This window comes from Delphinus delphis, chromosome 8 (assembly GCF_949987515.2).
Source record: "Delphinus delphis chromosome 8, mDelDel1.2, whole genome shotgun sequence".
Classification (NCBI taxonomy): Eukaryota; Metazoa; Chordata; class Mammalia; order Artiodactyla; family Delphinidae; genus Delphinus; species Delphinus delphis.
Window position 1 is genome coordinate 9,959,032 of NC_082690.1, and position 22,599 is coordinate 9,981,630.

The window sequence follows — 22,599 nt, forward strand, 5'->3', positions numbered from 1 at the left end:
TGTGCACTTGAAAAGAATGTGTATTCTGTTTTTTGTTTTTTTTGTTTTTTTTTAATGTAGTGTCCTGTAGATATCAATTAAGTCTAAGTGTTCTATTGTATCATTCAGGATCTCTGTTGCCTTACAGATTTTCTGTCTGGAAGATCTGTCCATTGATATCACTGGGTGGGGTGTTAAAGTCTCCTGCTATTATTGTCTTCCCATCAATTTGTCCCTTTACCTCTCTTAGTATTTGTTTTATGTGTTTAGGTGCTCCAATGTTGGGTGCATATATGTTAACGTGTATGATATCCTCTTCTTGTATTGATCCTTTTGTCATTATAATAGTGTCCTCCTTTGTCTATCTTTATGACCTTTGTTTTAAAGTCTATTTTGTCTGATATGAGTATTGCTACCCCCGCTTTCTTGTCATTTCCATTTGCATGAAATAGTTTTTCCACCCCCTTGCTTTCAATCTATATGTGTCTTTTGCCCTAAAATGGGTCTCCTGTAGGCAGCATATTGCAGGTTCTTGTTTCACTATCCAATCTGCCACTCTGTCTTTTGATCAGAGCATTTAGTCCATTGACATTTAAAGGAATTATTGATAAATATGTATTTATTGCCATTTTAAACCTTGTTTTCCAGTTGACTTTGTATTTAATCTTTGTTCCATTTTTCTGCTTTTTGTTTTTCCTTTTGTGATGTGTTGATTTTCTTTGTTATTACACTTGAGTTCCTTGGGTTTTGTGAGTCTATTGTATGTTTTTGGTTTGTGGGTATGTGGATTTCAAGTATGTTAACCCATAACTATATTTACTTGTTTTAGACTGATAGCCACGTAAGCTCAAACACATTCTTAAAGGTCTACATTTTCTTACTACTCTCCCCCTCACTTTGTAATTTTTATGTCCTATTTTACATCTTTATGTTTATCCTTTTGCTCTTCCTTATAATCACTTTCACAAAGTATTCAATTGTTTCTTAATCTATATAATGGCTTATGTAAGTGATCTTCAATACTTTTATAAACTTGCCTTTCCTATTGTGATTTTCCCTTTCCTATAGATTCTTGCTTCTTTTCCATTTAGAGAAGAACTTTCAATATTTCTTTTAGGACATGTATAGTATTGCTGTATTCTTCTAGTATTTTCTTGTCTGAGAAATTTTTTCTCTCTCCTTCTATTCTAAATGATAATCTTGCTGGATATAGTATCCTAGCTTACAGGTTTTTCCCTTTCAGGGCATTAAATATATCTTGCCACTCCCTTCTGGCCTGCAACATTTCTGTATAGAAATCAGCTGATAGCCTTATGGGGTTCCCTTGTAACTAACTCTCTGTTTTTCTCATACTGCCTTTAGAATCTTTTATCTTTAAATTTTGCCATTTTAATTATGATATGTCTTGGTGTAGGTCTGTTTGGGTTCATCTTGTTTGGGACTCTCTGTGCTTCCTCTACCTGGATATCTATTTCTTTCTTTTGGTTTCACACGTTTTCAAACATAATTTCTTCAAATACATTTTTGATCTCTTTTCTCGTTCTTCTCCTTCTGGAATCCCTATTATGCATAGGTTGGCATGTTTTATATTATTCCATAGATCCTGTATGCTGCTTTCTTCTTCTTTTTTTTAATTTGTCTTTCTGTCTGCTTTTCTGATTGGGTGATTTCCATCATTCTATCTTCCAGATCACTTATTCGTTCTCCTGCACTATTTAGTTTGCTATTTATTGCCTTTAGCTTGGTTTTCATCTCAGCAATTGAATTGTCTAATTTTGATTGGCTCCTCTTTATAGTTCTAGTTCCCTGTTACAGTGATCCATTTTTCTATTAATAGCCCTTTCTAATTCCTTTAGCATTTTATGATGTTCTTTTTGAACTAGGAGTCTGATAGACTGGAGAGGTCTGTTTTATTGTTTTTTCTTTCAGGGGGATTTCTCTTCTTTTAATTGGGAGTAGTTCCTCTGGGTTTTTTTTTTTCACTATATTTCTCTGACTCTATTAATTTAGGAGAAACAGTTATCTACTGTGGACTTGAAGGTCTTATATGAGGGAGACACCCTGTGTAGCATGTAAGAGTACAATATTTTGGGTGCAGGAGTGTTTTGGGTATGGATGCCTGCCATATCTTTGCTCAGAGTGTGCTGGCTGTTGGTCCCTTGATAGTGGGTGTGTTCAGTGTTGTGGTTACCAGAGTCTGCACTAGATGTTGGGCAGGGCCTCCTCTTTGATCTGTGGTTGTCATAGCCCTTTAGGGACAGGGTCTGCTCCCCACTTGTTGGAGTAGAAGCTCCCAGATCTGGTTCTAAGCTTCATAGTGAGATAGGTGGGACTGGATTGCTCCCTCTAAGAAAGGAGGCGCTGAGTGTTCTTCTGCAAGAGGTGTTCGCTGGGACCTGTGATTCTGTGATGTTGCCTGCCACCTGGTGTGCATGCCCACAAAGATCACTGTTGCTGGCACTGCCATCAGGGGCTGCCTCCACATGGGAGCTCCAGTAATTGGCTTGGAGCTCCCTTAAGCATGCATGTGTGCTCACAAAGCTGCTGGTGTGAAAACTCACGGGCACTGTGTCCCCTGAGCCCACAGTTAATCAGCTCAAATGGCCCTCAGGCATGCATGTGCAGTCCTGGTCCCAATATCCACCACAGCAAGAACCCGCCTGAGCTGTATCCCAGCACCTGCAGTAGGATTGGTGGTAATGGGCTCAGATTTCAGCCCTGCCTCCACATGTGCCCACAAAGTTCACAGAACCCACAGCTGCCAGAGTCTTTGCTCCACTGTAAGCATGCTGATAATGAGGCTGCTATGCAAACCCATGTCCCTCCCTTCCTGTGTTGACATGGGATTCCTATGGAGGACACACACTCCATCCTGCACGTGCCCCCAGTTGCAGCCCAACTGCACTCCAGTCCCTATGACCTGTCTCTGTGCAACCAACATGAGTCCTCTCCCTATGTCTGTCCAGTGAACCCCCAGTTTCAGCACGCAACCACTGTGCACACCAGCAGGCATACATCTCAGGCTGGGATGGGTGGTGATGTGGCCAGGACTGTCTGTACTGGTCTCTCTCTACCCTGTGGGGCTGCAGGCCAGCTCCTACACTCTCCTCTCAAGCCTCTGAAGCTCCTTACCTGTCCTGGCATAACTCCCAGCCAGGTTCCCAGGGTGAGGGAACTTTTCCTCTTTCAGACCTCCCTCCCTGGGGTGCAGGTCCCATCCCAACTCCTCTTCTTCTCCCTTTTCCCTTTGTCCTACAATTTGTTTTCCATGTAAGTAGCCTCTGTGGAGAGGATGGACACTAAGGAAATGTACTACTTTGAGGAGTCTAAACCTCATTTCAATAGGACTTGATAACATTGTTCAAAGGTGAATTTAACTCAAAGATACATGCACCCCAATGTTCATAGCAACACTATTTACAGTAACCAAGACATGGAAGCAACCTAAATGTCCACTGACAGAAGAATGTATAAAGAGGATGTGGCATATATATGTATAATGGAATATTACTCAGCCATAAAAAAATGAAATAATGCCATTTGCAGCAACATGGATAGACCTAGAGATTATCATACTAAGTGAAGTAAGTCAGACAAAGACAAATATATGATATCACTTATATGTGGAATCCAAAAAGTGATACAAATGAACTTATTTACAAAACAGAAACAGACTCACAAATATAGAAAACAAAGTTATGTTTACCAAAGGGGAAAGAGGGGAGGAATAAATTTGGAATATGGGATTAGCAAGATACAAACTTCTATATATAAAATATATAAACAACAAGGACCTATTGTATAACTCAGGAAACTATATTCAATATCTTGTAATAACCTATAATGGAAATGAATCTGAAAAAGAATATGTACATGTATAACTGAATCACTTTTGTGTATACCTGAAATATTGTAAATCAGCTATACTTCAATTTAAAAATCAAAATTAAAAAAAGAATATTAAGCCCAGCTCCAACATCTGGGTCTATTTGTATATAGCTCTCCACTGGTTAAACTCAGGGACCCTTCTCTATCCCCCACCACTTGGGAAGATGCTTGATCCACATGTTCTCACTAAAGTCCTCAGTGGAGGGAGAGGTTAGATCTGTGCTTATGAACAGATGAAGATCCTCCTGTTACCCATATATGTCTGTGTTTGGCTTGAGCCACCAAATGATAAAAACGAATCCCTCTCATTGATTCTCAGCTCTGCTTCTAAACCCCCTTCCATCCCTCCCTCCCTGCGCTGAGCACATATTTTACCTCCTAATGTTTTCTCTCTGTGTCAAATATCAGGGTTTTTGGTGTAATTTTTTATGGAAGGAAGAGACATGGAACTAGTACATGGAAACTGATTCAAGGGCTGATTGGGTTGGGGGCCAGTGAGTCCAGAAGAAAGAGAGATGATTGTGGAAGACAATATATAGTCTTAATAATCTATTAATCCTTTAATAGTCCCAAACAGCCTCTAGTCAGTTGTGTAGGTTCCATATTTGCCAGACAAACTGTTTGATCCCAGCCATGATTCTCTTGCCCTATGTCTTGCTGGGTTCTCACTCATAAGTGTGTTGACAAAGAGAAGATGAAGGAGACATTGGAAGCAATTAAGCCATGTTTTAGGAAGAAAAGAGAAGTCATCAGTGAAATGCAAATCAAAACTACCTTGGAACCCCCATACATCATAGGAATATAAAATGGTGTAGCCACTTTGGATAACACTTTGGCAGTTCTTTTAACTTTTTTTAGAAAGTTAAACAATGAATTACCATATGACATAGCAATTTCATACCCAGGTATTGGTGAAATAAAAATACTTTTAAGGCAGAACAAGAAAATCTTTAAACATAAGATTCCGTCTCTATCCATTTGGGCCACTACCCCTCTTTACTGTGCATTGTGCATCCACATTATACATTATCCAGATCTCCTTAGAAGACACAGGAATACCTGCTTGACCGAAAACAGCAATTTTCTCCTGGCATCAGCAAGGTAACTCCTTAGGAGATAACATTCCTTTCTCAATCCTGTAAGGGGTCACGATGACCCACTACTTGCCTTGTAAGTGCAGATCTGGACTATGTAAACTATCCATATGTTACTTTGATATATAATCTGTTGTCTCAAAAACGTATATAACTGTGCTTTGACCTCTAATGGGTGGAACAGTTCTTGGAGATTTCTGAAAGAGTGTTTCCTGGGTTATAATCCTCAAGTTGGGTTGAATAAAATTCCCCATTTCTTTCTTGGATTGACTATCAATTAATTTTTTCATTGACAGTATATACCTAAGAGAATTAAAAACAAGCTGACACAAAAATTTGCACACAGGTGTTCATAGTAGCATAATCCATGATAGGCAAAACGTGGAAAAAACCCAAATGTGTGTTAACTGCTGACTGGATAAACAAAATATGGTCTATCCGTACAATGGAATACTATTCAGCAATAAAAAGAAATGACATACTGATACATACTTGTCTACTTAAAGAAAAATGTACAACATAAGAGTTGTGAGTTTATGTTTTATTTAGTGACTTACTGAGGACTATAGCCTGGGTGACATCCTCTCAGTAACTCTGAGGAAATTACACAAAAGAGGCAGAGGAGAAGCCAGTTTATATGATTTTTGGCTAAGGAATATGTGTATCCAAGCATACATCTTGGTGAAAGATTACTGCTAGGCACAAAGAACACATATCTCAAGTTAATGATTTTAGTGTTTTTCCTATGTATGGGAAGGTACAAGAATCTGGTGTCATTAAAATTCTTCCTGAGATATACAACTATCTAAGGGGCCTGCTTGTCCACAGCACAGGGTGCTCCATCTGTTATCATCTTTCTTTCCTCTTAGAGTGCACTGTCGGTCAGCACTGCAGTGGGTTACAACTTAACTCTTGAGGAACCAGGTGGTGAGCAGTGCTCTCTGTTCTTCTTTGTTTACATGCCACAACATGAGGGAACATTGGAAATGAACAAACAATTAAATAGAAACGGATAAATGCTTTCAAATGTCAGCTGTGCCTTCATCTTTGGGTTTTCTGCATCCTCAAAAAACAAAAACAAAAAAACCCTTTAAAAAACCTCTTTCAAAGGTTGGAAAATTCAAGAGAAGAATAGTATTTTATAACATATGAAAACTATATGAAATTCAAATTTTAGTGTCCATGAGCAAAATTTTGTTAGAACACAGCCACGCTCATTTATTCACCTATTTTCTGTGGCTGCTTTTTGCTGCAAATGACAGAGTTGAATAGTTACAAAAGACTGTATGGTTCACAAAGCCTAAAATGTTTACTCTCTGGTCCTTACAGAGAATGTTTGTCTATTCTTGCTCCAATAAGTAACTTTTGGATTGGGGAGAGTATTGTGAACTTTGGAGACAGATCGTCTGGGTGGAAATCTACTGCCGCAGTTTTGGGAACCTATTATACCTCTCTAGGCTTTAGTTCCCTCATCTATAATATGGGAATAATAATAGTACCTCCCTCACAGAGCTGTGAGAGTTAAAAGATATAATGCATACAAGAGTACTGCTTTTGATACCTGCAACTTACGATTATCATTGTTGTCTTATTATTGGCTGCATCACGGAAAGATACAAATGCTCAGAGCAGACACAATCATAAGGACTGGATACATTTTAGTGACATTCAACATCTTTGCACCTTTGAAATGTACCTTTGGGTGAAATATTTAAACATCAAGCATTGGTGGATGAAAAATGGGTACTTAGTGTGCCAGAATAAGATCACATATGCACTCTGCTTCTTATTCTAACGATAATTCCACCACTCAGAATTATCTTCAGTCTTCTGTCTTTGCAGATGGACTTTCTCTGGTTTTCCATCACATGGATGAAGATGAGCACCCCATAGCAGCTGAGTTTCATAGTACAGTTCTAATCACATTCAAAGAATTCGATTCTAAAATCCAATAACAAATTGCCAGGAAAGAGAATTTTATTGACTCAACTTGGGTCAAGTGTCCACTCCACCACTGATCCAGTCAACCCACACCAGAGGAAAGTCTTCTAACGTCCACATGGTTTGCACCCTTGAGGAGGTGTGTCTAAACTCACTCTCCCACCCAGCCTGTGGCATGTTTTCTGTGAATGCAAAAACAAGCTATGGTGATCCGGAGACCATTATCAGGTGATAACCAAAAAACGCAGAAGGCTGCAAATAAGAAAAAGAGTTTATTTAGAGTTCTAAGAATTACATTTTGGGAGGCACCGATTCGAATGGCAACTCAAATGTGCTCCAGGGGGAACAGAAAATAGCGGGGGCTTCTAAAGGCAAAAAAAGATATTCCAGAGAAGTAATGAAAGTTATCTTTACAGAACTACGATTGGTGCCGGCAGACTTTCAATCACTTGCTGGAAGCACATTGGTTGCTAAGCTGTGGTCTCTAAGGAGTAAAGAAGGCAAGTTCCCGGTGGTCTCAGGATGGATGGGTCCAAAGTTTATGTTGGGTTTAGGGATGGACGTGTGTAAGTTCCACTTCCTTAATAGCCTCCCAACTCCATCTTAAATCACTTTGACATAAGTGACTCCATTTTTTAAAAATTTTTTATTTAAGCCACTTAAGAGATTTGTGTTACAACACCTAGCCCACTCAACTAACCCATCATTTATGGACTCCCCTCACACTTCTACTGTTTTCAGCTTTCAAAGACTCTCCCTCCTCCTTCAGTTCCTGCCCCCAGAACATTCAGAATCACAAATGCAGCCTTCCACAGACGCTGCCTTTTTAAGCAGCAATCGATGTGACTGATGATTTAGGACCTGAAAAGGGAGAAGGTAGCCTTGAACCTAGCTATGCCCATCAATCTTCACCCCAATTTGGTTTCAAAAATTATCCCTGGGGCATCTCGCAATGAAGGAAAGGAAAGGGGGCCTGAAAACAGAACGAGCCTGAGGCTGCTTCTTAAAAGGGACCCATATTCAGATCACAGAATCTTGGAGACTGTGGTGGTTGAAAGGGATCCTAACTTAGCTTCATCCACCACGTCAGGGCAAAAGCTGGGCCCTGTCTTTAGAACTTGTTGCAGAGAGGTGAGTCATGGCAGCATCTAAATTCCACAGTAACACTGAATTTAAAGAGCTTCATAGGAACACATAGGCTGCTACAACCCTGGTATCCATAGGAAATGGTGTCACCTGGAAAGGGACAGAGAAGAGGGCAAGTGAGGTCCCAGAACCCAGGCTGCAGGCCCATGGGCATGGGGCCCAGCGTATCCTGGTATGCAGCTCAGTAAATATTCCTGAACGAAATCACAGGATCAATGCATCAACCAACTAATCAAGAATGAGGGGAAAATAGCACATCCCATGGAGGACTCATGCTTCTGGTAGGGTGAATGTCTGCCTCCTGGGAATGAGATGCTGGAGATAGGCCCCCTAATGGGCTCTCCTAAAATAGCTCTGCAAGCTCTGTATATTAGAGCTCAATCCATTCCCTCCACACGAGAGGGCAGAGAGGATGAATGGAAATTGCCCTCTCCACTCTGACCATTTCTCCCCCAGTCTATGTCCCTAGTTCCCCAAAACCCCATCACAGTCAGGTCCCACTCAGAGGAATTTCAGCAGCCCAGTTCTAGTTACCCTCAGGAGCTAAACTCCTTACTTTGCTTACAGGTCACCATCCCAATTAATAGTGAGTGGCAACCCAGTACCACAACGAGATGAAAATGTTTCACTAGGTTAAGAAAAGAAAACCAACCCCTTTTCTATGCAGTTCCTACTCCCAGGGTTCCTGAGGGGTCACTTCCCTGAGTCCTACAGGCACCCGGCCTTGTTCTTGGGGCCCAGCCTCTCATGGTGTGCCATGGAGGGTTCATACTATCCTCCCACCCTGAACACCCACTGCCAGCCCCTAACCTCTGGCAAAGGTCACCCAGGAGACTTCTCAGGCCCCACCTACCTTCGTAGACCTTCCTCAGGAAGCACTGCTGGCTGCCTTGAGTGTGGCAGAAGCTTCCCCTGTTCTCGCAAACCCCGCTGGCATTGACTCGGTGACACTGGAAACATTCTAGAGCTGGAAAGTCAAAGCAGCATAATAAGGCTCTTACGTCCCAGCATCCCGGCTGCTCAGGAGGGAGCACACCTGTGACCCAGGTGCGCCTGGACACTGACCAGCTCCCAGTGCCTGAGGAATGTGCTGAAAGCAGGTCATTTCTCCGTGCTTGGCTTGCACCTGGGAGGAGGCGTGCACGCCTCTAGGCACAAGGTCTGCACCTGAGCACAGAGGGCTCTGCCTGTCCTCCCAGGGATGGGCTGTGCTGCTGGAGGAATGAGGTCAAGCTTTTCACTGCAGCTCCATTGACCCCACTTGCCAACTGATTATCACCCCAACACCAAGGGGCACCATTGAAAATGTTCCACGTGAATGGCATCTGCAGGAGCAGAACAGGTGATGGTTGGAGTTGCGAAGGAGTCGGCACTGCCCACCCCTGCTCCGTCCTGGCTGCAGCTTCACAAAGCCTCCCCTCACCCTCCTTCACACAGAGCCCCACCCTCCACTCTCCCTTTCATCTGAGGAGTCGGGCTCCAAGGAGAACACCAGGACTCAGCCTAAAAGGAGAGCTGAAGGGGACAGGTAGGGGAGAGAAAGGACGGGTGGGAGGAGGAGGATGGGAAGTAAAAGAGAAGATTGGAAGTAAGAGAGTGAGGCAAGCCAGGGGGAGATTGAGGAGAGGAGGGGAGGAGAGGAGGGGAGGAAGGAAGGGAGGGAGGAAGAGAGGGAGGGAGGGAGCTTCCAGACAAACACTTGCCCTGGAGCCTCCTTCTTGGGATGAGCACCCAGTGGTCCCTGCGCTCCCTGCGTTATTCACCAAACAGTGAGCACTGACATCTGGGAGGCCCTATTCCATGTGTTGGGAATTGAGTGCTGAAGGAGCACTAAAACATGCATTCCACTTATTTAAACAATAAACAAATAAATGGGGAAAATGACTGACAATGAAAAAGAAGAAAGGTTATTTCAGGTCCTGGTGACTTGTGAAGATGATGAGATGGAGGAAACATGGAGGAGACAGCGTGAGGAGACCTTGGAGAGGCAGAAAAGCTTTCTCAAGTGTGATTTAAGCTCAAACCTGAATGATTTTGTTTTTAAAGCTGACTACTTAAACGGCTGGGAGAAGTTGGGAAACTGGTTCCAGGAAGATCCACAGGCAAGTGCACAGAAGGGTTCTGAGACGGAATTAGCTTGGCCAGCTTGAGAAACAAGCAGAACAACACAGGTAAAGTGGAAAAGGGTGAGAATATTATAAAATGGGACTGAAGAGGTCGGTAGAGACCAGACCATAAGCACGTATCTGCTTAGACCCGCACTGTTGTACATGGTATCCACAGGACTTACATGGCTGTTGAGCCTGTGAAATGCGAGTAGTCCAAACAGATGGGCTGTAGGTCAATTTCAAACACTTAGCACACAAAAAAATTTTAATTGCTCATCAGTAACTTTGATGTTGATTACATGCTGAAGTAATATTTTAGATGTATTGGGTTAAATAAAGTGTACTATTAAAGTTAATTTTACACATTTCTTATTTTTTTAATATGCCTACTAGAAGATTTAGAATAACATCTGTAGCTCAGCTTATATCTTATTTGGACAGGACAGTTTAGGCCATTGTAAGAACTGGGATTTTATTCAAAGTTGGAGGAAGCCATCAGAGGTTTTTCAATAGAGAATGACATTAACTGATCTATGTTTTGCAGTTTCACTATGTTTTTCTATTCACTGCAGGTGTGCAGACAATAGATTTTAAAGAAAGAGAAAGTAACAGAGGGCTAGGAAAGAGGGTGGAAACTGGAAGGAAGCCACAAGTCAACCGAATCCATGCAAAATGTGAGAAATTAAAGGTCAAGTATAAATGAAATATTTATGTGGGAAACAGGGGCTGGGAAAGCTACAGCAGAACAAATAGAAGGTCATTTCAATGTGCTTGCCACGACCTCATCATTTTTTGTGTAGTTTAAATCTGAAACTATACATTTTTTTATTTACTCACACATTTTTATCTTGCAGTAAAGCTTTTCGCCTGGAATGAACTTTGAAAAATGCACACTCAGTAGAAAACTGAGCACTCAATTCCTCTTCCTCTAAACTTAATGATGACTGTATAACTTGAACAGCCTGTCTGTCAATATTTACCATTGCCCCTGGGCCTGTGCTGTCCCTGATCCCATGAAAACCTCCTAAAGATACAAATCTGCTTAAGAATTTCAGTGGCTCTTTTGAAAGTTAGTAGTTATTTGAAGAAGGCTGTGCCCTAGGATGATTTCACTTGTGCAGCTGCAACAGAGGCCTCACGTATCACTGACTGAAGCAGGTGTAATTCCCATTGTCCTCCCTGTAGCCCTCAGCCTTCACCTCCACATGCTTGTGACTGCAACACTTGTGACTCTGACGGGGGACTGTAGGACACACTCGCTGTGCATACAGGGCAGCTGGAACAGTGGAGAGCAGATGCCTCTGGGAGCGTCCCTCTCCCAAGAACAGATGGGGAATCGGTGGGTGACTACTCCAACTTTCTCACCCATGAGTTGGATCCTCTACACTGTCCTCCAGAATTTCCAGCAGGATGGATTCCATTTGCCCACCATGGTGTCCAGCTTATTAACTTCATTGCATATTCTGTCTTACTTCCCCACGCCCGTCCTGGTATTTCCTGGGATCACCTTCCAGACAAATGATTTTTACTCCTATCAGCTTCAGAGGGAAGCACAAGCCAGGATGATGGATTTTCATTTAGATCAAATGTGTGTTCTTCTAAATTAATTTTTTATATTTTTTATTCTGAGTCTTCTTGTGCTTTTACAAAACAAACAAAACATTGACTATTAACAGACTGATTCCGTTTGCTGAAGAAGGACATTGGAAACAAATGATGCCTGTTAATGCCAATGATCATTCCAGTTTTCAATCAATCATGGAATCAAATAAAAGCTATGAAAGTATATTCTGTAGAAGGTGAAATACCTGACTTTTTGTGAATGCTATAATAAATTTAATTTAAAAGTCCACATAGAACATAAAATCATTTCTTTTTACTGTGAAAGAATAAATACAAATGCTGGTAGAATATAATATTGCAGCAAAAAAAAAAAAAAAAGTTTTTACTTAATTGAGGCCCAGAGAGCAAAAAATGCCCTGATAGTTGGTTTTGATTCACACATAATTCTGAAGTGTGTCCTAACTGTGTCCAAACCAGATAGTATATGAATATAAATAAATATATATGTAAATACTTTATATATTTTAATGTTATATATTATAATGTTAAAATATATAATATATATAACATATAGAATATGTTATTTTATGAATTATATATATGAAAAAATATATTTTATATATTATATATGTATGTGCACATACACACCCACAGATAAAATAACTGAACTGTAACATTTTGTGATGTGGAATAAAAAATAGTCTTTAGCAAAATTTCTCCCTGCTCCTTGTCATCAAGCAGATCTGAAAATGGTTTAGCTTCTAAGGAACTACATTGTGATTCAATCTAAGTGTGCTACAACAGTAATGAACATTTTGTAAAAGGTCCTGCAAATATCAGTTGCATTTTGGTCAGGTAGTAGATTTTGACTCCATTTTTTTATGTTTCACAGCTGGCAGCCTTGAAGTCTCTCCCCTGTGCCCCACATCTGGGCCTCAGGAGCTCCCTCCTTTACCACTGGTGGGAGTTTCAAACCACACAAGCCCCTACCTGAATGCAGGAACCCTTGCCCTGTCTGTCCCCCTCACCACCATAGAAATTTGAGTCTCCTTTCTCCGTTCCCTCAAGCCATCTTAAGACACCTGGCAGTAAGCCCTGCTCTCCCGAGAAAGCCTCATTAGGTAAGTAATAAACATTTTCATACTCTTCTGGTGCATATGTGACATCATCAGTCTTGACATCTGATCCAAGTTTGGGTGAGGGTCCATCCTGTTTCTACAGTATAACCCCAACAGTCTGAAATCTTAAAGTAGTCAACAAATGGAGTACCCAAGTATTTCAGCTTTCAAAAATGTTTAACCAGTTGAAGTTATGAAAAACAGACTTTCAAGCAAAAAGATATTGAAATGTATTCCTACGAAAGCAGAATGCCCCAGATTAAATTGTAAAATGTATATGGTCGTCTTATCTGTTGGACATTCTAATGTCAAGGCAAGCAGACAAAGAGTCAAAGAGAGAGGCAGTGCCTGGAAACATAACTTGCCACTCACCCAGGTTCTCCTCAGTCCCCATTGCCCTCCTACATGCTCCCCAGAGGGCTCACCTTGCAGGAATCTCAGCAGTGAGGACAGGACCACCAGCAGCAGCAGCAGGAGGCACTTACCCATCTCTGGATTTGGCCCCAGCACCAAAGAGTTACAGAAGGCAGGACAGAACCACAGGCCTTGAGAGCCTCTGAGATACGACTTTATAATTCCAGGCTGGGAGGAGCAGCCAATGGCAGCCCAGGCAAAGGGCTGTACTTCCACAGACAAAGAGCAAACAGGGTCCCTGAAGGAACTGGGGCCCTGCATTCCTTTCAGCATTATTGGCCCTGCTCACCTCCACTGGCCCTACTGAGGGAGCCAAGTTATGTAAGAAGAGCTGGCTCTTTTGTGTCTCCATTTCACAATTGTAAAATGGAAGACTAGAGTCTGACTTACACTGCCTAAGGATTTGGGAATTCAATTGAGTTAGTGACGTTTTATAATCTAAGATGTTTGCCATATTGAAAGGAACTACTGAGGTATGGTGTGAACAAAAATACTCCTATTAAGGATACTCTCTTATTAAAATAAGCCTAGGGAAATAAACACATGCTTAGACTTTGTAAAGTGCAGGCTGGACACAAATAGATTTTGGTGGTAGTGTTACCAACCAAGGTTCCTGGCCTCCTTAATCAAAAGAAATTGATCAGAAGCCAGACAAGAAATTCAGGCAAGGCTTTATTGGGGCCCCTGCTGCAGCAGGGGAAAGTGAGAACTAGCAACAGTTTCCCTTATTCACTCACTCACTCAGAGGAGGTGAGCTGGTTCCTTACATGGGGTGAGGTAGGGGTGGGTCCAGGGGTCAGGCTGGAGGGGTGGCTTAGGTGGTCTGCCCACCCCTTTGGTGGTGTTGTGTACAGGGGACATACGTAGGACCCTGCTTTTGCTCCCGGCTCTTCAGAAGTGGCAGTTGTGCTTTTGGTCTCTTTGTATCTTGTTGTCCATAATCTGCCCCAACTGCACATGCACACAGTTATTTCTAGTCCCTTATAGTTTCTTTGTATTTTGTTGCTGGAGGAGACATTTGTCCAGGTGCAAGCACTGCAGCAAAGCGTCCTAGGTCCCAGGTCCCAGCCTGTCTCAGTATTATTGTCTCCTTTCTTGGAAATGAAGCACATCTGCATTTGTTTTTTCACGTTTTGGCAAACAGGAGCAAAATGGAGTATTTCTCCATTTCTCCATCTTCAAGATTTATACTACAAGCAACCCAGAGTTCTTGTTGTCAGTTTTTCATCTCACTATTCCTTTTTAGATAAAATTTTCTTTTCTATTCTGGATGCTAGATTAGAGCCAGTGGAGAACTCTCTTTCCAGAATGGTGTCAGGAGGAGATCTGCAGACCCATTCCCACCCCATCCAATGAAACAACTATAACTGGCAAAAGCTATTTTTAAAACAATCATTTTAAATCTCTGGAAAATGTCCTAAGGGCATACAGCAAATCAAGAGACTTTTTTTTTTCAAGAAAATGTACTAAATCTCAGTAGGAACAGTGAGAATCTGTGGCATCTGAACCATAACTTGCACAGGTCTGCATGAAAGAAATTCCACTCTAGGAAGGTATGGCCAAGAAAAATGGGGCATTCTTTACCCCAGCTCCCAGTGGAGGGACATGGCATCTCACTGGGAGGGTCAGACCACTAGCATTCCTCAAGCATCGTAGTTCCAAGTTGCAAAAGCTAAATTCCTGCAAGTATGGCCAAGACAAATGTGTCCCTTCCTCCACCAACCATGCTCCCCACCAGAAAGCAGAGCCTCTAACACAGGTGTGGCAGTCTGATAATATTGGGTCCCAATTGCCCTCAGCTATGGCAGAGGTTCCATTTCAGGAGAGGCAAGACAAGAAGACCAAAGGCTACTCCCCCTGCGCAGTACCTTGCTTGGAAAGCAGGGATGTAGCTCTTGGCTAAGTAGGTCTCTGCCCCTCCACAAACTCTGGGCTTAGAGATTTTGCCAAGAGAGAGGGGCAGTCCATAGGAGCTTAAGAATCTGAAGTTCTCCCCAGAAAAACAAACTTTATTCTAAACAGAGTGTGCGGACATTCAAGAATAAGGGCATCCTCAAAAACAATGGAGATTTTGGTGGTAAGCAATTAAAGAAGAGACTCTTATCTCCCTGAAAGCAACACGTTAAACTGTAGGTTAGCTAGTTTACCAGAGAGAACCAGAGAAAGAAACAGCTAAGAAAAATCCTACTGGGAGCAGAACAAATATGAAAGACTGGCCTGAAAAGTGACCTTTATAAAAGGGATCTGAAATTAATTGGATCAGACAATGAAGCTTTTCATGTCCTAAGTCATTGTCAATAGAGCCATCAGCCAGTTAGTCATGGAGCCCACAGCTTGGTGTGACACAAGTAGAGGCAGACAATTTCACAGAGAATCAGGGAAAGAGATGGTCCCAAAGAGCCCTGGTAGGCCACTCTCATCCCAGGATGACTGTGACCATGCACCAGCCTGTGCCCTCTGAGGGGTGACATCAAAGCTGTCACACTGCAGGGAAAATAGATTTCACTAAAATAGTCCAGCCAAGTCGCTAAACAAATAAACAGGAAAATGACGACAACAACAAGCCCGGGAGTGTAAGGTGAAACAGCAGGAATCAATATCCAGAGTTACTACAATAATTTACCTAAAGTATTCAGTTTTCAACCCAAAATTATGAGACATGCAAAGAAACAGGAAAGTATGACCTATACACATAAAAAAAACACAAAAAACAGGCAATAAAAACTGCCTTTGATGGGGGGGTGTCAGAGGAGTGGATGGGGAGATGGTCAAATTTTTATTATAAGATGTCTAAGTTCTGGAGATCTAATGTGTAGCATGGTGACTATACTTAATAAAACTGTATTGTATATTTGAAACTTGCTAAGAGAGTAGATCTTAAGTGTTCTTACCACACACACACACACACACACACACACACACACACACACACAAGGATAACTTGTAAGATAGATGTTTTAATTAGCTTGATTGTGGTAATCATTTCACAGTGTATACATATATGAAATCATCATGTTGTAACTTTTAAATATACATAATTTTTATTATCAATTATACCACAGTAAAGCTGGGGTAGGGGGTTTCAACCGAAAAAAATACACACACCCTAAAAGTTGAGAGTTATGTTTTATTCGGCAGAAATTTTTAGGACTTTAAGCCCAGGAGGCAACTGCTCTGAGGAGGTGTGGGGGGAGCCAGGATATATAGGAGTTTTGCAAGAAGGGCAGGTAGTCAGAATGTCAAAAGATTATTGTTAATTAAAGAAAACCAGATATTGCAAATTAAGGAATTTAGCACTTTTCTGTAAATGGGAAGATGCAAGAGTCTGGGCTCACTGAAATCATTCCTTTGATATGCACCTCAGCTATCTGAGACCAGTATCCTGTGTTTTCACATCCTGAGTTTCCACAGGGCTCACTGTGGGGAGTGGCTGCAGTCTGAGGGCTGCTAGATGGCAGGCATTCTTCTCCTTCCTGAGTTCCCTCAGTGCTCACGAGCTCACCAATGGTGGCTGCAATCTCTGATGACTGTGACATCCTTTGTTTACTGATGTGGCAGGAAATATAACATTTCTCAGGGGAAAGAAACTTTCCATGAGACATCCTAGATGTCACATTTAACAAATATAAAATTATATGTTTGGTTCTATTCCTCTGAGGAACCTTGATTGACACATCATCCAGAAAGTTCAACAAATTCTTAGTAGGATGAACACAAGAGATTTACACCTAGGCATATCATAGTAAAAATGTTAAAAGGCAAAAAAACATCTTGTAAACAGCATGAAAACAAATGACTCATGACATACAAGGGATTCCTTCAATAAGGTTAAAAGCTGACTTCTCTTTAGAAATAGTGGGGGCCAGAGAAGATGGGATGACAAATTTAAACTGCTGAAAGAAAAAACAAAACTGTCAACCAAGAATCCTACATTCACAAAATTCATCTTTCAAAAATGAAGGTGAAATACAGACATTCCCAGATGGACAGCCAGTGCAGAGGGTAGGGGTGGGAGGGTGGTAAACAGCATCCCATCCTCTGGGTTGTTCTCCAGACTAAGAGAGAGATTTCTACTGAATAATATATACTATATATAAAATGCATCCCAATGAAAGATGCTGAAAGAAAAAAAAAGCAGTTTTTTTTTTTATCTCATACATATATTAGAAATGATTTTTAATGTGTTGTTGGGAAATGTTCCCTGATTCCATACTGCTTCTATAAAAGATCCAGACATGTACATGTATACAGTTGGGAGCTGGGCATGTGTACAGTTTAAAGATAAAAAATGTTTGCTCTCACTCTCCTAGAAACATTTCACTTTTCATGAACCATAAGAATTAGATCTCTAATTACTTGTTTACTTAATTGCTCTGATTCAGGAGAATAATAAGCAACAATCTTCCCTCATCTCTCTCAAAGTGTAACTGAGCAGGAACCTATGGGGCCTTCCCAGGACAGGCCTTGCCCCCATATCTTCTGCTTTAGCTCTTCTCTGAAGTACCTAGATAATAGTATTTGATGCAAATTTCATGAGTTGTTTTCCAGATGTGAAAACCCCCCGCCAAATGGAAGATGTGAACTACTTGATGACCATGAGCACATAGCTCCAGGCCTCCCAGAGCCTAAGGACTGATAAAGTTAACCCCTGTGACACCACCCTGTTCCATCATCATCAGCCAATCAGAGAATTGTACAGGATCCGAACACCATACCCTGTGACCTCCTCTCCATTACGTGGCTTTTAAAACTGCTTTGCCAAAACCCTTCGGGTAGCACAAAGCTTTTTGGGGCATGAGCCACCTCGTCTCCTTGCATGGACTTGCAATAAACCTTCCTCTGCTCCAAACTCTGACATTTCAGTTTGTTTGACCTCACTGTGCGTCAGGCACATGAACCTTCATTAACAATTTTGGTGAGCCAGCCAGGAGTCTGTGCCCGTGGCTGGTCAAACCTGGCCTGGGGCAGCCCCTTCCCTGAGCCTCCAGCAGCTGTTGGAGCCCATTTCACTCCAGGGATCTTGGAGGGACTGTCCCCAACAGGCGTTGGTCTCCCATGGCATGAGGCTGTTTGAGGCGGAGAAACATCTGGAGCTGTGGTCCACATTCGGTGTCATTGGGTGAGCTGCTCCAGCTTGCGCAAGCTGGGAATTCTCTCCACTCCATTTGGGCTGCTTCCCTGGTGGGAAGTGAGCCACTTGAGGGTAAGTCACTCTGGTGTGTACAACCAGAAACATAATCCCCCCTCAATTTGGGCTTTTCCTTTACAGGACAAGCCAATTTGTTTGATTGGTTCGTTCAACGATTTGAACGAACAAATCGTTCACTCTAATGAACGATTTGTTCCAATTGGCTTATTCAGTTTTCAATAATAGGGATATGCCCCAAAAGGCTGAATGCACCCAGAGAAATATGCAAAAGGATACTGGTGCAACCTTTTTGGTCTTAACCTGAAAGGTTGGAAACCTTAGCAACCATAAAGAGTATGTAATGGGGGGTGTCAGGGAAAAGGCAGGGGCATGCTTTCCTGGAACACCTTTGTGCAAGATTAATGGCCAGCTGTTTTTATATTCCTTTCTGTTCATGCCTGATTGTCCCATCCCTTTAATGGGAAGAGATTTATTAACTAAGTTAGGGGCCACTCTGTTTCTTGAGGGGCAAGAAACATCACCAAATTGTTCTAACAGAACGCAGAAAGGAACAGATAAAATCTGAAGCTAAAATAGAAGGCTTAATAGACCCTGGAATGTGGAATATCAAGGTTCTGGGCTTGGCTGAAGATATCCAGCCAATGATTATTAAGTAAAAATGGTTATATATTGTCTAAATATAAGGTACAAATTTCTTAAACCTAGGGAAGATCCCCAAAAGTGTTTGTAAATAGATTACCAAAATGGGAGGCCACTGGTCTAACTAAATGAATCATAGCTGATAATCAGAGGCTGATAGGAATTCCGGGGGGAGGCCTTCTCCCCTAAGCTAAATGGGGAGCCACCCAGTTCTTTGAGAAAAACCAAACTGTCCTTGTTTTACAACTCTAGTCTTTACAGGACCAGAGGTGTGGCTCTAAAAATAAACCAATGCCCAGCAATGCTTGTACCATTCCCCAAACGTTCCCTATTTATCTTAAGAGACTTGTAAGTATTAAACAAAGGGGAAACAAAGTCATCCTAGGAGAAACTTGCCTGTACCTTTGAGATGCAAATGTCCTATCTGGTCTTCTCGGGAACCTTCATCTCTGCCATCTTTTTAAAATGCAAATTTTGAAAAGAGGGAAAAGTAATTTAGAAATTGACTTGTCAAGGGTAAATAGAAATCCTAAGTGTCTTTTCTGTAAATATTTAGCCATCCAAGTGAGCTTGATTTGTTCCATCTGCAAGAAACCTAATTTTAATCCAACCTCTTTTGTAAACTGGTGGGTTTTACATTGCTCTACCTGACTCAGGGATGAAATTTTGAAATGAGAACTGTGAGGTCTCTCCATTTGTGTGTTTGTATGTGTGTTTGTCTTTGGATAACATTGCTGAGGTTAATGTGTAAATGAGATTGGTTTAATTGGCTTAAAGAAAAGTAAGCACTTACAAATCAAACAATCCTAAATACAAGAGAAATTAAGCTAAATGAGTTTCAGGTTCACGTGAACTGGGACATATTCAGTATTAAATTAATACCTGGTATTAATGTTTAAGATTGTTGATCTAATTAATATAGGCATGTCTTTAGAGTCATCAACATTAATTATAATAATTTCACTGCACCTAAGTTTAATAGAAGTTTAATGGAATCTTGTTATATCTGTTGCAAATTTGTCAGCAAGAAAAATAACTTGATATGATGAAACTTTAAAGTAAATGTAAACAAGATAAGAACTTTTAGGTAAACTCTATAGGAATAATTATGTTTTGAAAATTATCTAAAATAGTCTCTCCAGATTTTGGTAACTATTACTTGCCTCTTGGTTTTCACTAGAAATTAAGGTTTATAAGAGTCAGGGATTCTAATTTAAATATGTAATTAAAGCTACTGGAAGTAATAAAACATTTCACTATACAGTAGGAAAGTGGGATATATGTTTTGAGTAAAAGGAGTTTTATGCATGGTCAGGCTGAGATTAGCTAAAACTTAATTGGGTAAATGGATTTTCATATTAAAAGTAGACTGGTACAGGACTAGACTTGGTTCCTCTCTGCTAAGAGAACAATTTTACTTGGAATGCTGCTTTTGATGACAGATTGTGTGAACTTCCTTGCCTTTCAGTGATCTGTATTTGTTTTTAAATATTCATAGTGACCTATGATTCTATCTGACAAAATGTTTTTAAAAAAACTTTTTGAGGGCTTCCCTGGTGGTGCAGTGGTTGAGAGTCCGCCTGCCGATGCAGAGGACACAGGTTTGTGCCCCGATCTGGGAAGATTTCACATGTCACGGAGCGGCTAGGCCCATGAGCCATGGCCACTGAGCCTGCGTGTCCGGAGCCTATGCTCCACAACAGGAGAGGCCACAACAGTGAGAGGCCCGTGTACTGCAAAAAAAAAACAAAAAACAAAAAAAACTTTTTGATATTTTTGATGAACTTCCTATCAAATTCTAATTAAAGTTCTTTTGACTTCAGCTAGCTTTGGGATGCTTCAGAGGTCCCCTGAGGCAACTCAGAAAAAGAATATATATATTAAAATGACTAGAATTGGTTGGTATGCTAAATTACATGAAAAGCATTGTCAAATGAGTGATAACCCTCGTAAGATTATACAGTATGAATAAATGTTATTAATATAGGCATTCTAGAAATTATATAGTTTCTGAAATTCGTATACGTCCTAGTATAATGCTATAATTTTAGTTGTTATCTTAAAATGTTGTATGAAACAAAAACTTGGATAAGCTTCTTTGCCAAGAAGAATTGTAATCAGATCTTTAACTTTGCCTTTTTAAGACCTTTATCATTCATATGCAGCTAAGCTGATGCTTTGAAAAACTGCCACATCTTCAAGAAGAATCATAGAATGGATGTTTTGACAAAAACAGGTTTCTGATAACTTTTAAATCATACTGCTAAACTAGGTAAGATATTTTTAAAGTCTAATGGAAACTCTGATTTCATAAAACTGTCAGTAAAAAGGATTAATTATGTGGGACTGAGTAAACTGATGAATATGATTGCAATTTTTTAGTTTTGTCTGAAATATTACTGGCTTTTAATCTGTGTTTTTACTAAGGGGTTTAATATTCCCTGCCCAAGCCTGATCAATTCCGTTGCAAAATCACCCGTCATTGCCCCTGTACAGCAGGAAGTAGCCAAGGTCAGTCATTGCCCCTTTCCCCACAAGACTGTGGAATGGACATTGGCTGCCGGGACCTATAATAGGGAAGAACAAATCTGACTCCATATCAGATCTGTTTCTTTTACTTTAAACTTTGTATTCCCTCGCTCTTGCTACAAGCTAATTACCAAAGTGATGTCGCCTATAGCTTAAAGTATACATAATGGCCCATCTCAGGGAATCCTACCCCATGCTTGAATGTTAAACTAGAATACCTTTGTTCAGCTCCCAGATAACATCCCGACCCAGCCCACCTGTGAATGGCTGCAGGAAAGAAGAAATGAACATATCCCTTCCTGAGTCTGGCTGAAACCAGGAGATATTTGCAACATTTTATAACCTATATTGCCTTTTTTTTGTGGTTTCTCTTGTGTGACCGAGCTGCTGATAAAATGATAATATATAGTTCCATATGAGATCAATGATTATACTAATGTAATTCTAGATATGGGAAGAAGCAACAGGAGGGAATATTTTCCTGGACCATAAGAGACTGGTAAGATAGGTGGTCCAGAGACTTTTGGCATTAAGGCCTAGTCCAGTGATAGCACACTGAGTGGTCTACCAATGAAACCTTCAGCAGACCTGGGAATGAGCATTCTTAGCACTGTGGAACAAGACGGTCATGAAATTTCCGCAAAACCATGGTCAAATTCAGGATCATGAAGGGGCCCTGCTGGGTGAGAATTGGCACTTGCCATCTTCCTCTCCATTGCAGCTGCTGACCTTCAACAGCCCCTGAAAGGAGTTCAGAGTGGAGATCAGGAGTGAGGCACTCTTTGCTCTGGGAAAAACTGGCAGAACAGGCCTTCAGATAGTTAGCTATTTTTAGAAGATTTTATGAGCCCAAAATCTTGTATCTTCTCATATCTAGAAAAGCATTAAAATCACTCATAGTGACATCTGCTTTGGCCATTGAGGAGAGAAATGCATCTGGAAGTAAAAATGGAGTAGCTGTGTCAGACTCAGACACCACCAGCCATTCTCAAAGCAGTGTCTTCCGGAATGTGGGTACCTCTGGCAAATTT

At 41.1% G+C, this 22,599-nt stretch overlaps 1 protein-coding gene across 1 annotated transcript; it reads right to left on the reverse strand.

Annotated features, from left to right (window-relative positions):
* Window positions 1-8,013: 8,013 nt before the first annotated feature.
* Window positions 8,014-13,326, reverse strand: LOC132428909 (protein PIP-1-like). The gene is made up of 3 exons (XM_060017105.1): window positions 13,263-13,326; window positions 8,902-9,015; window positions 8,014-8,138 (listed from the first exon to the last, which is right to left on the reverse strand). The coding sequence occupies exons 1-3, from the start codon at window positions 13,324-13,326 to the stop codon at window positions 8,014-8,016; spliced, it is 303 nt and encodes a 100-aa protein (XP_059873088.1).
* Between the last annotated feature and the right edge of the window lie 9,273 nt (window positions 13,327-22,599).

Coding starts and splice junctions, on each gene's coding strand:
- LOC132428909 (XM_060017105.1), bottom strand. CDS start 13,326: ATGGGTAAGTGCCTCCTGCTGCTGCTGCTGGTGGTCCTGTCCTCACTG. Junction 9,016..13,262: donor ACTGCTGAGATTCCTGCAAG/GTGAGCCCTCTG, acceptor TTGACTTTCCAG/CTCTAGAATGTTTCCAGTGT. Junction 8,139..8,901: donor CCTGAGGAAGGTCTACGAAG/GTAGGTGGGGCC, acceptor GTCCCTTTCCAG/GTGACACCATTTCCTATGGA.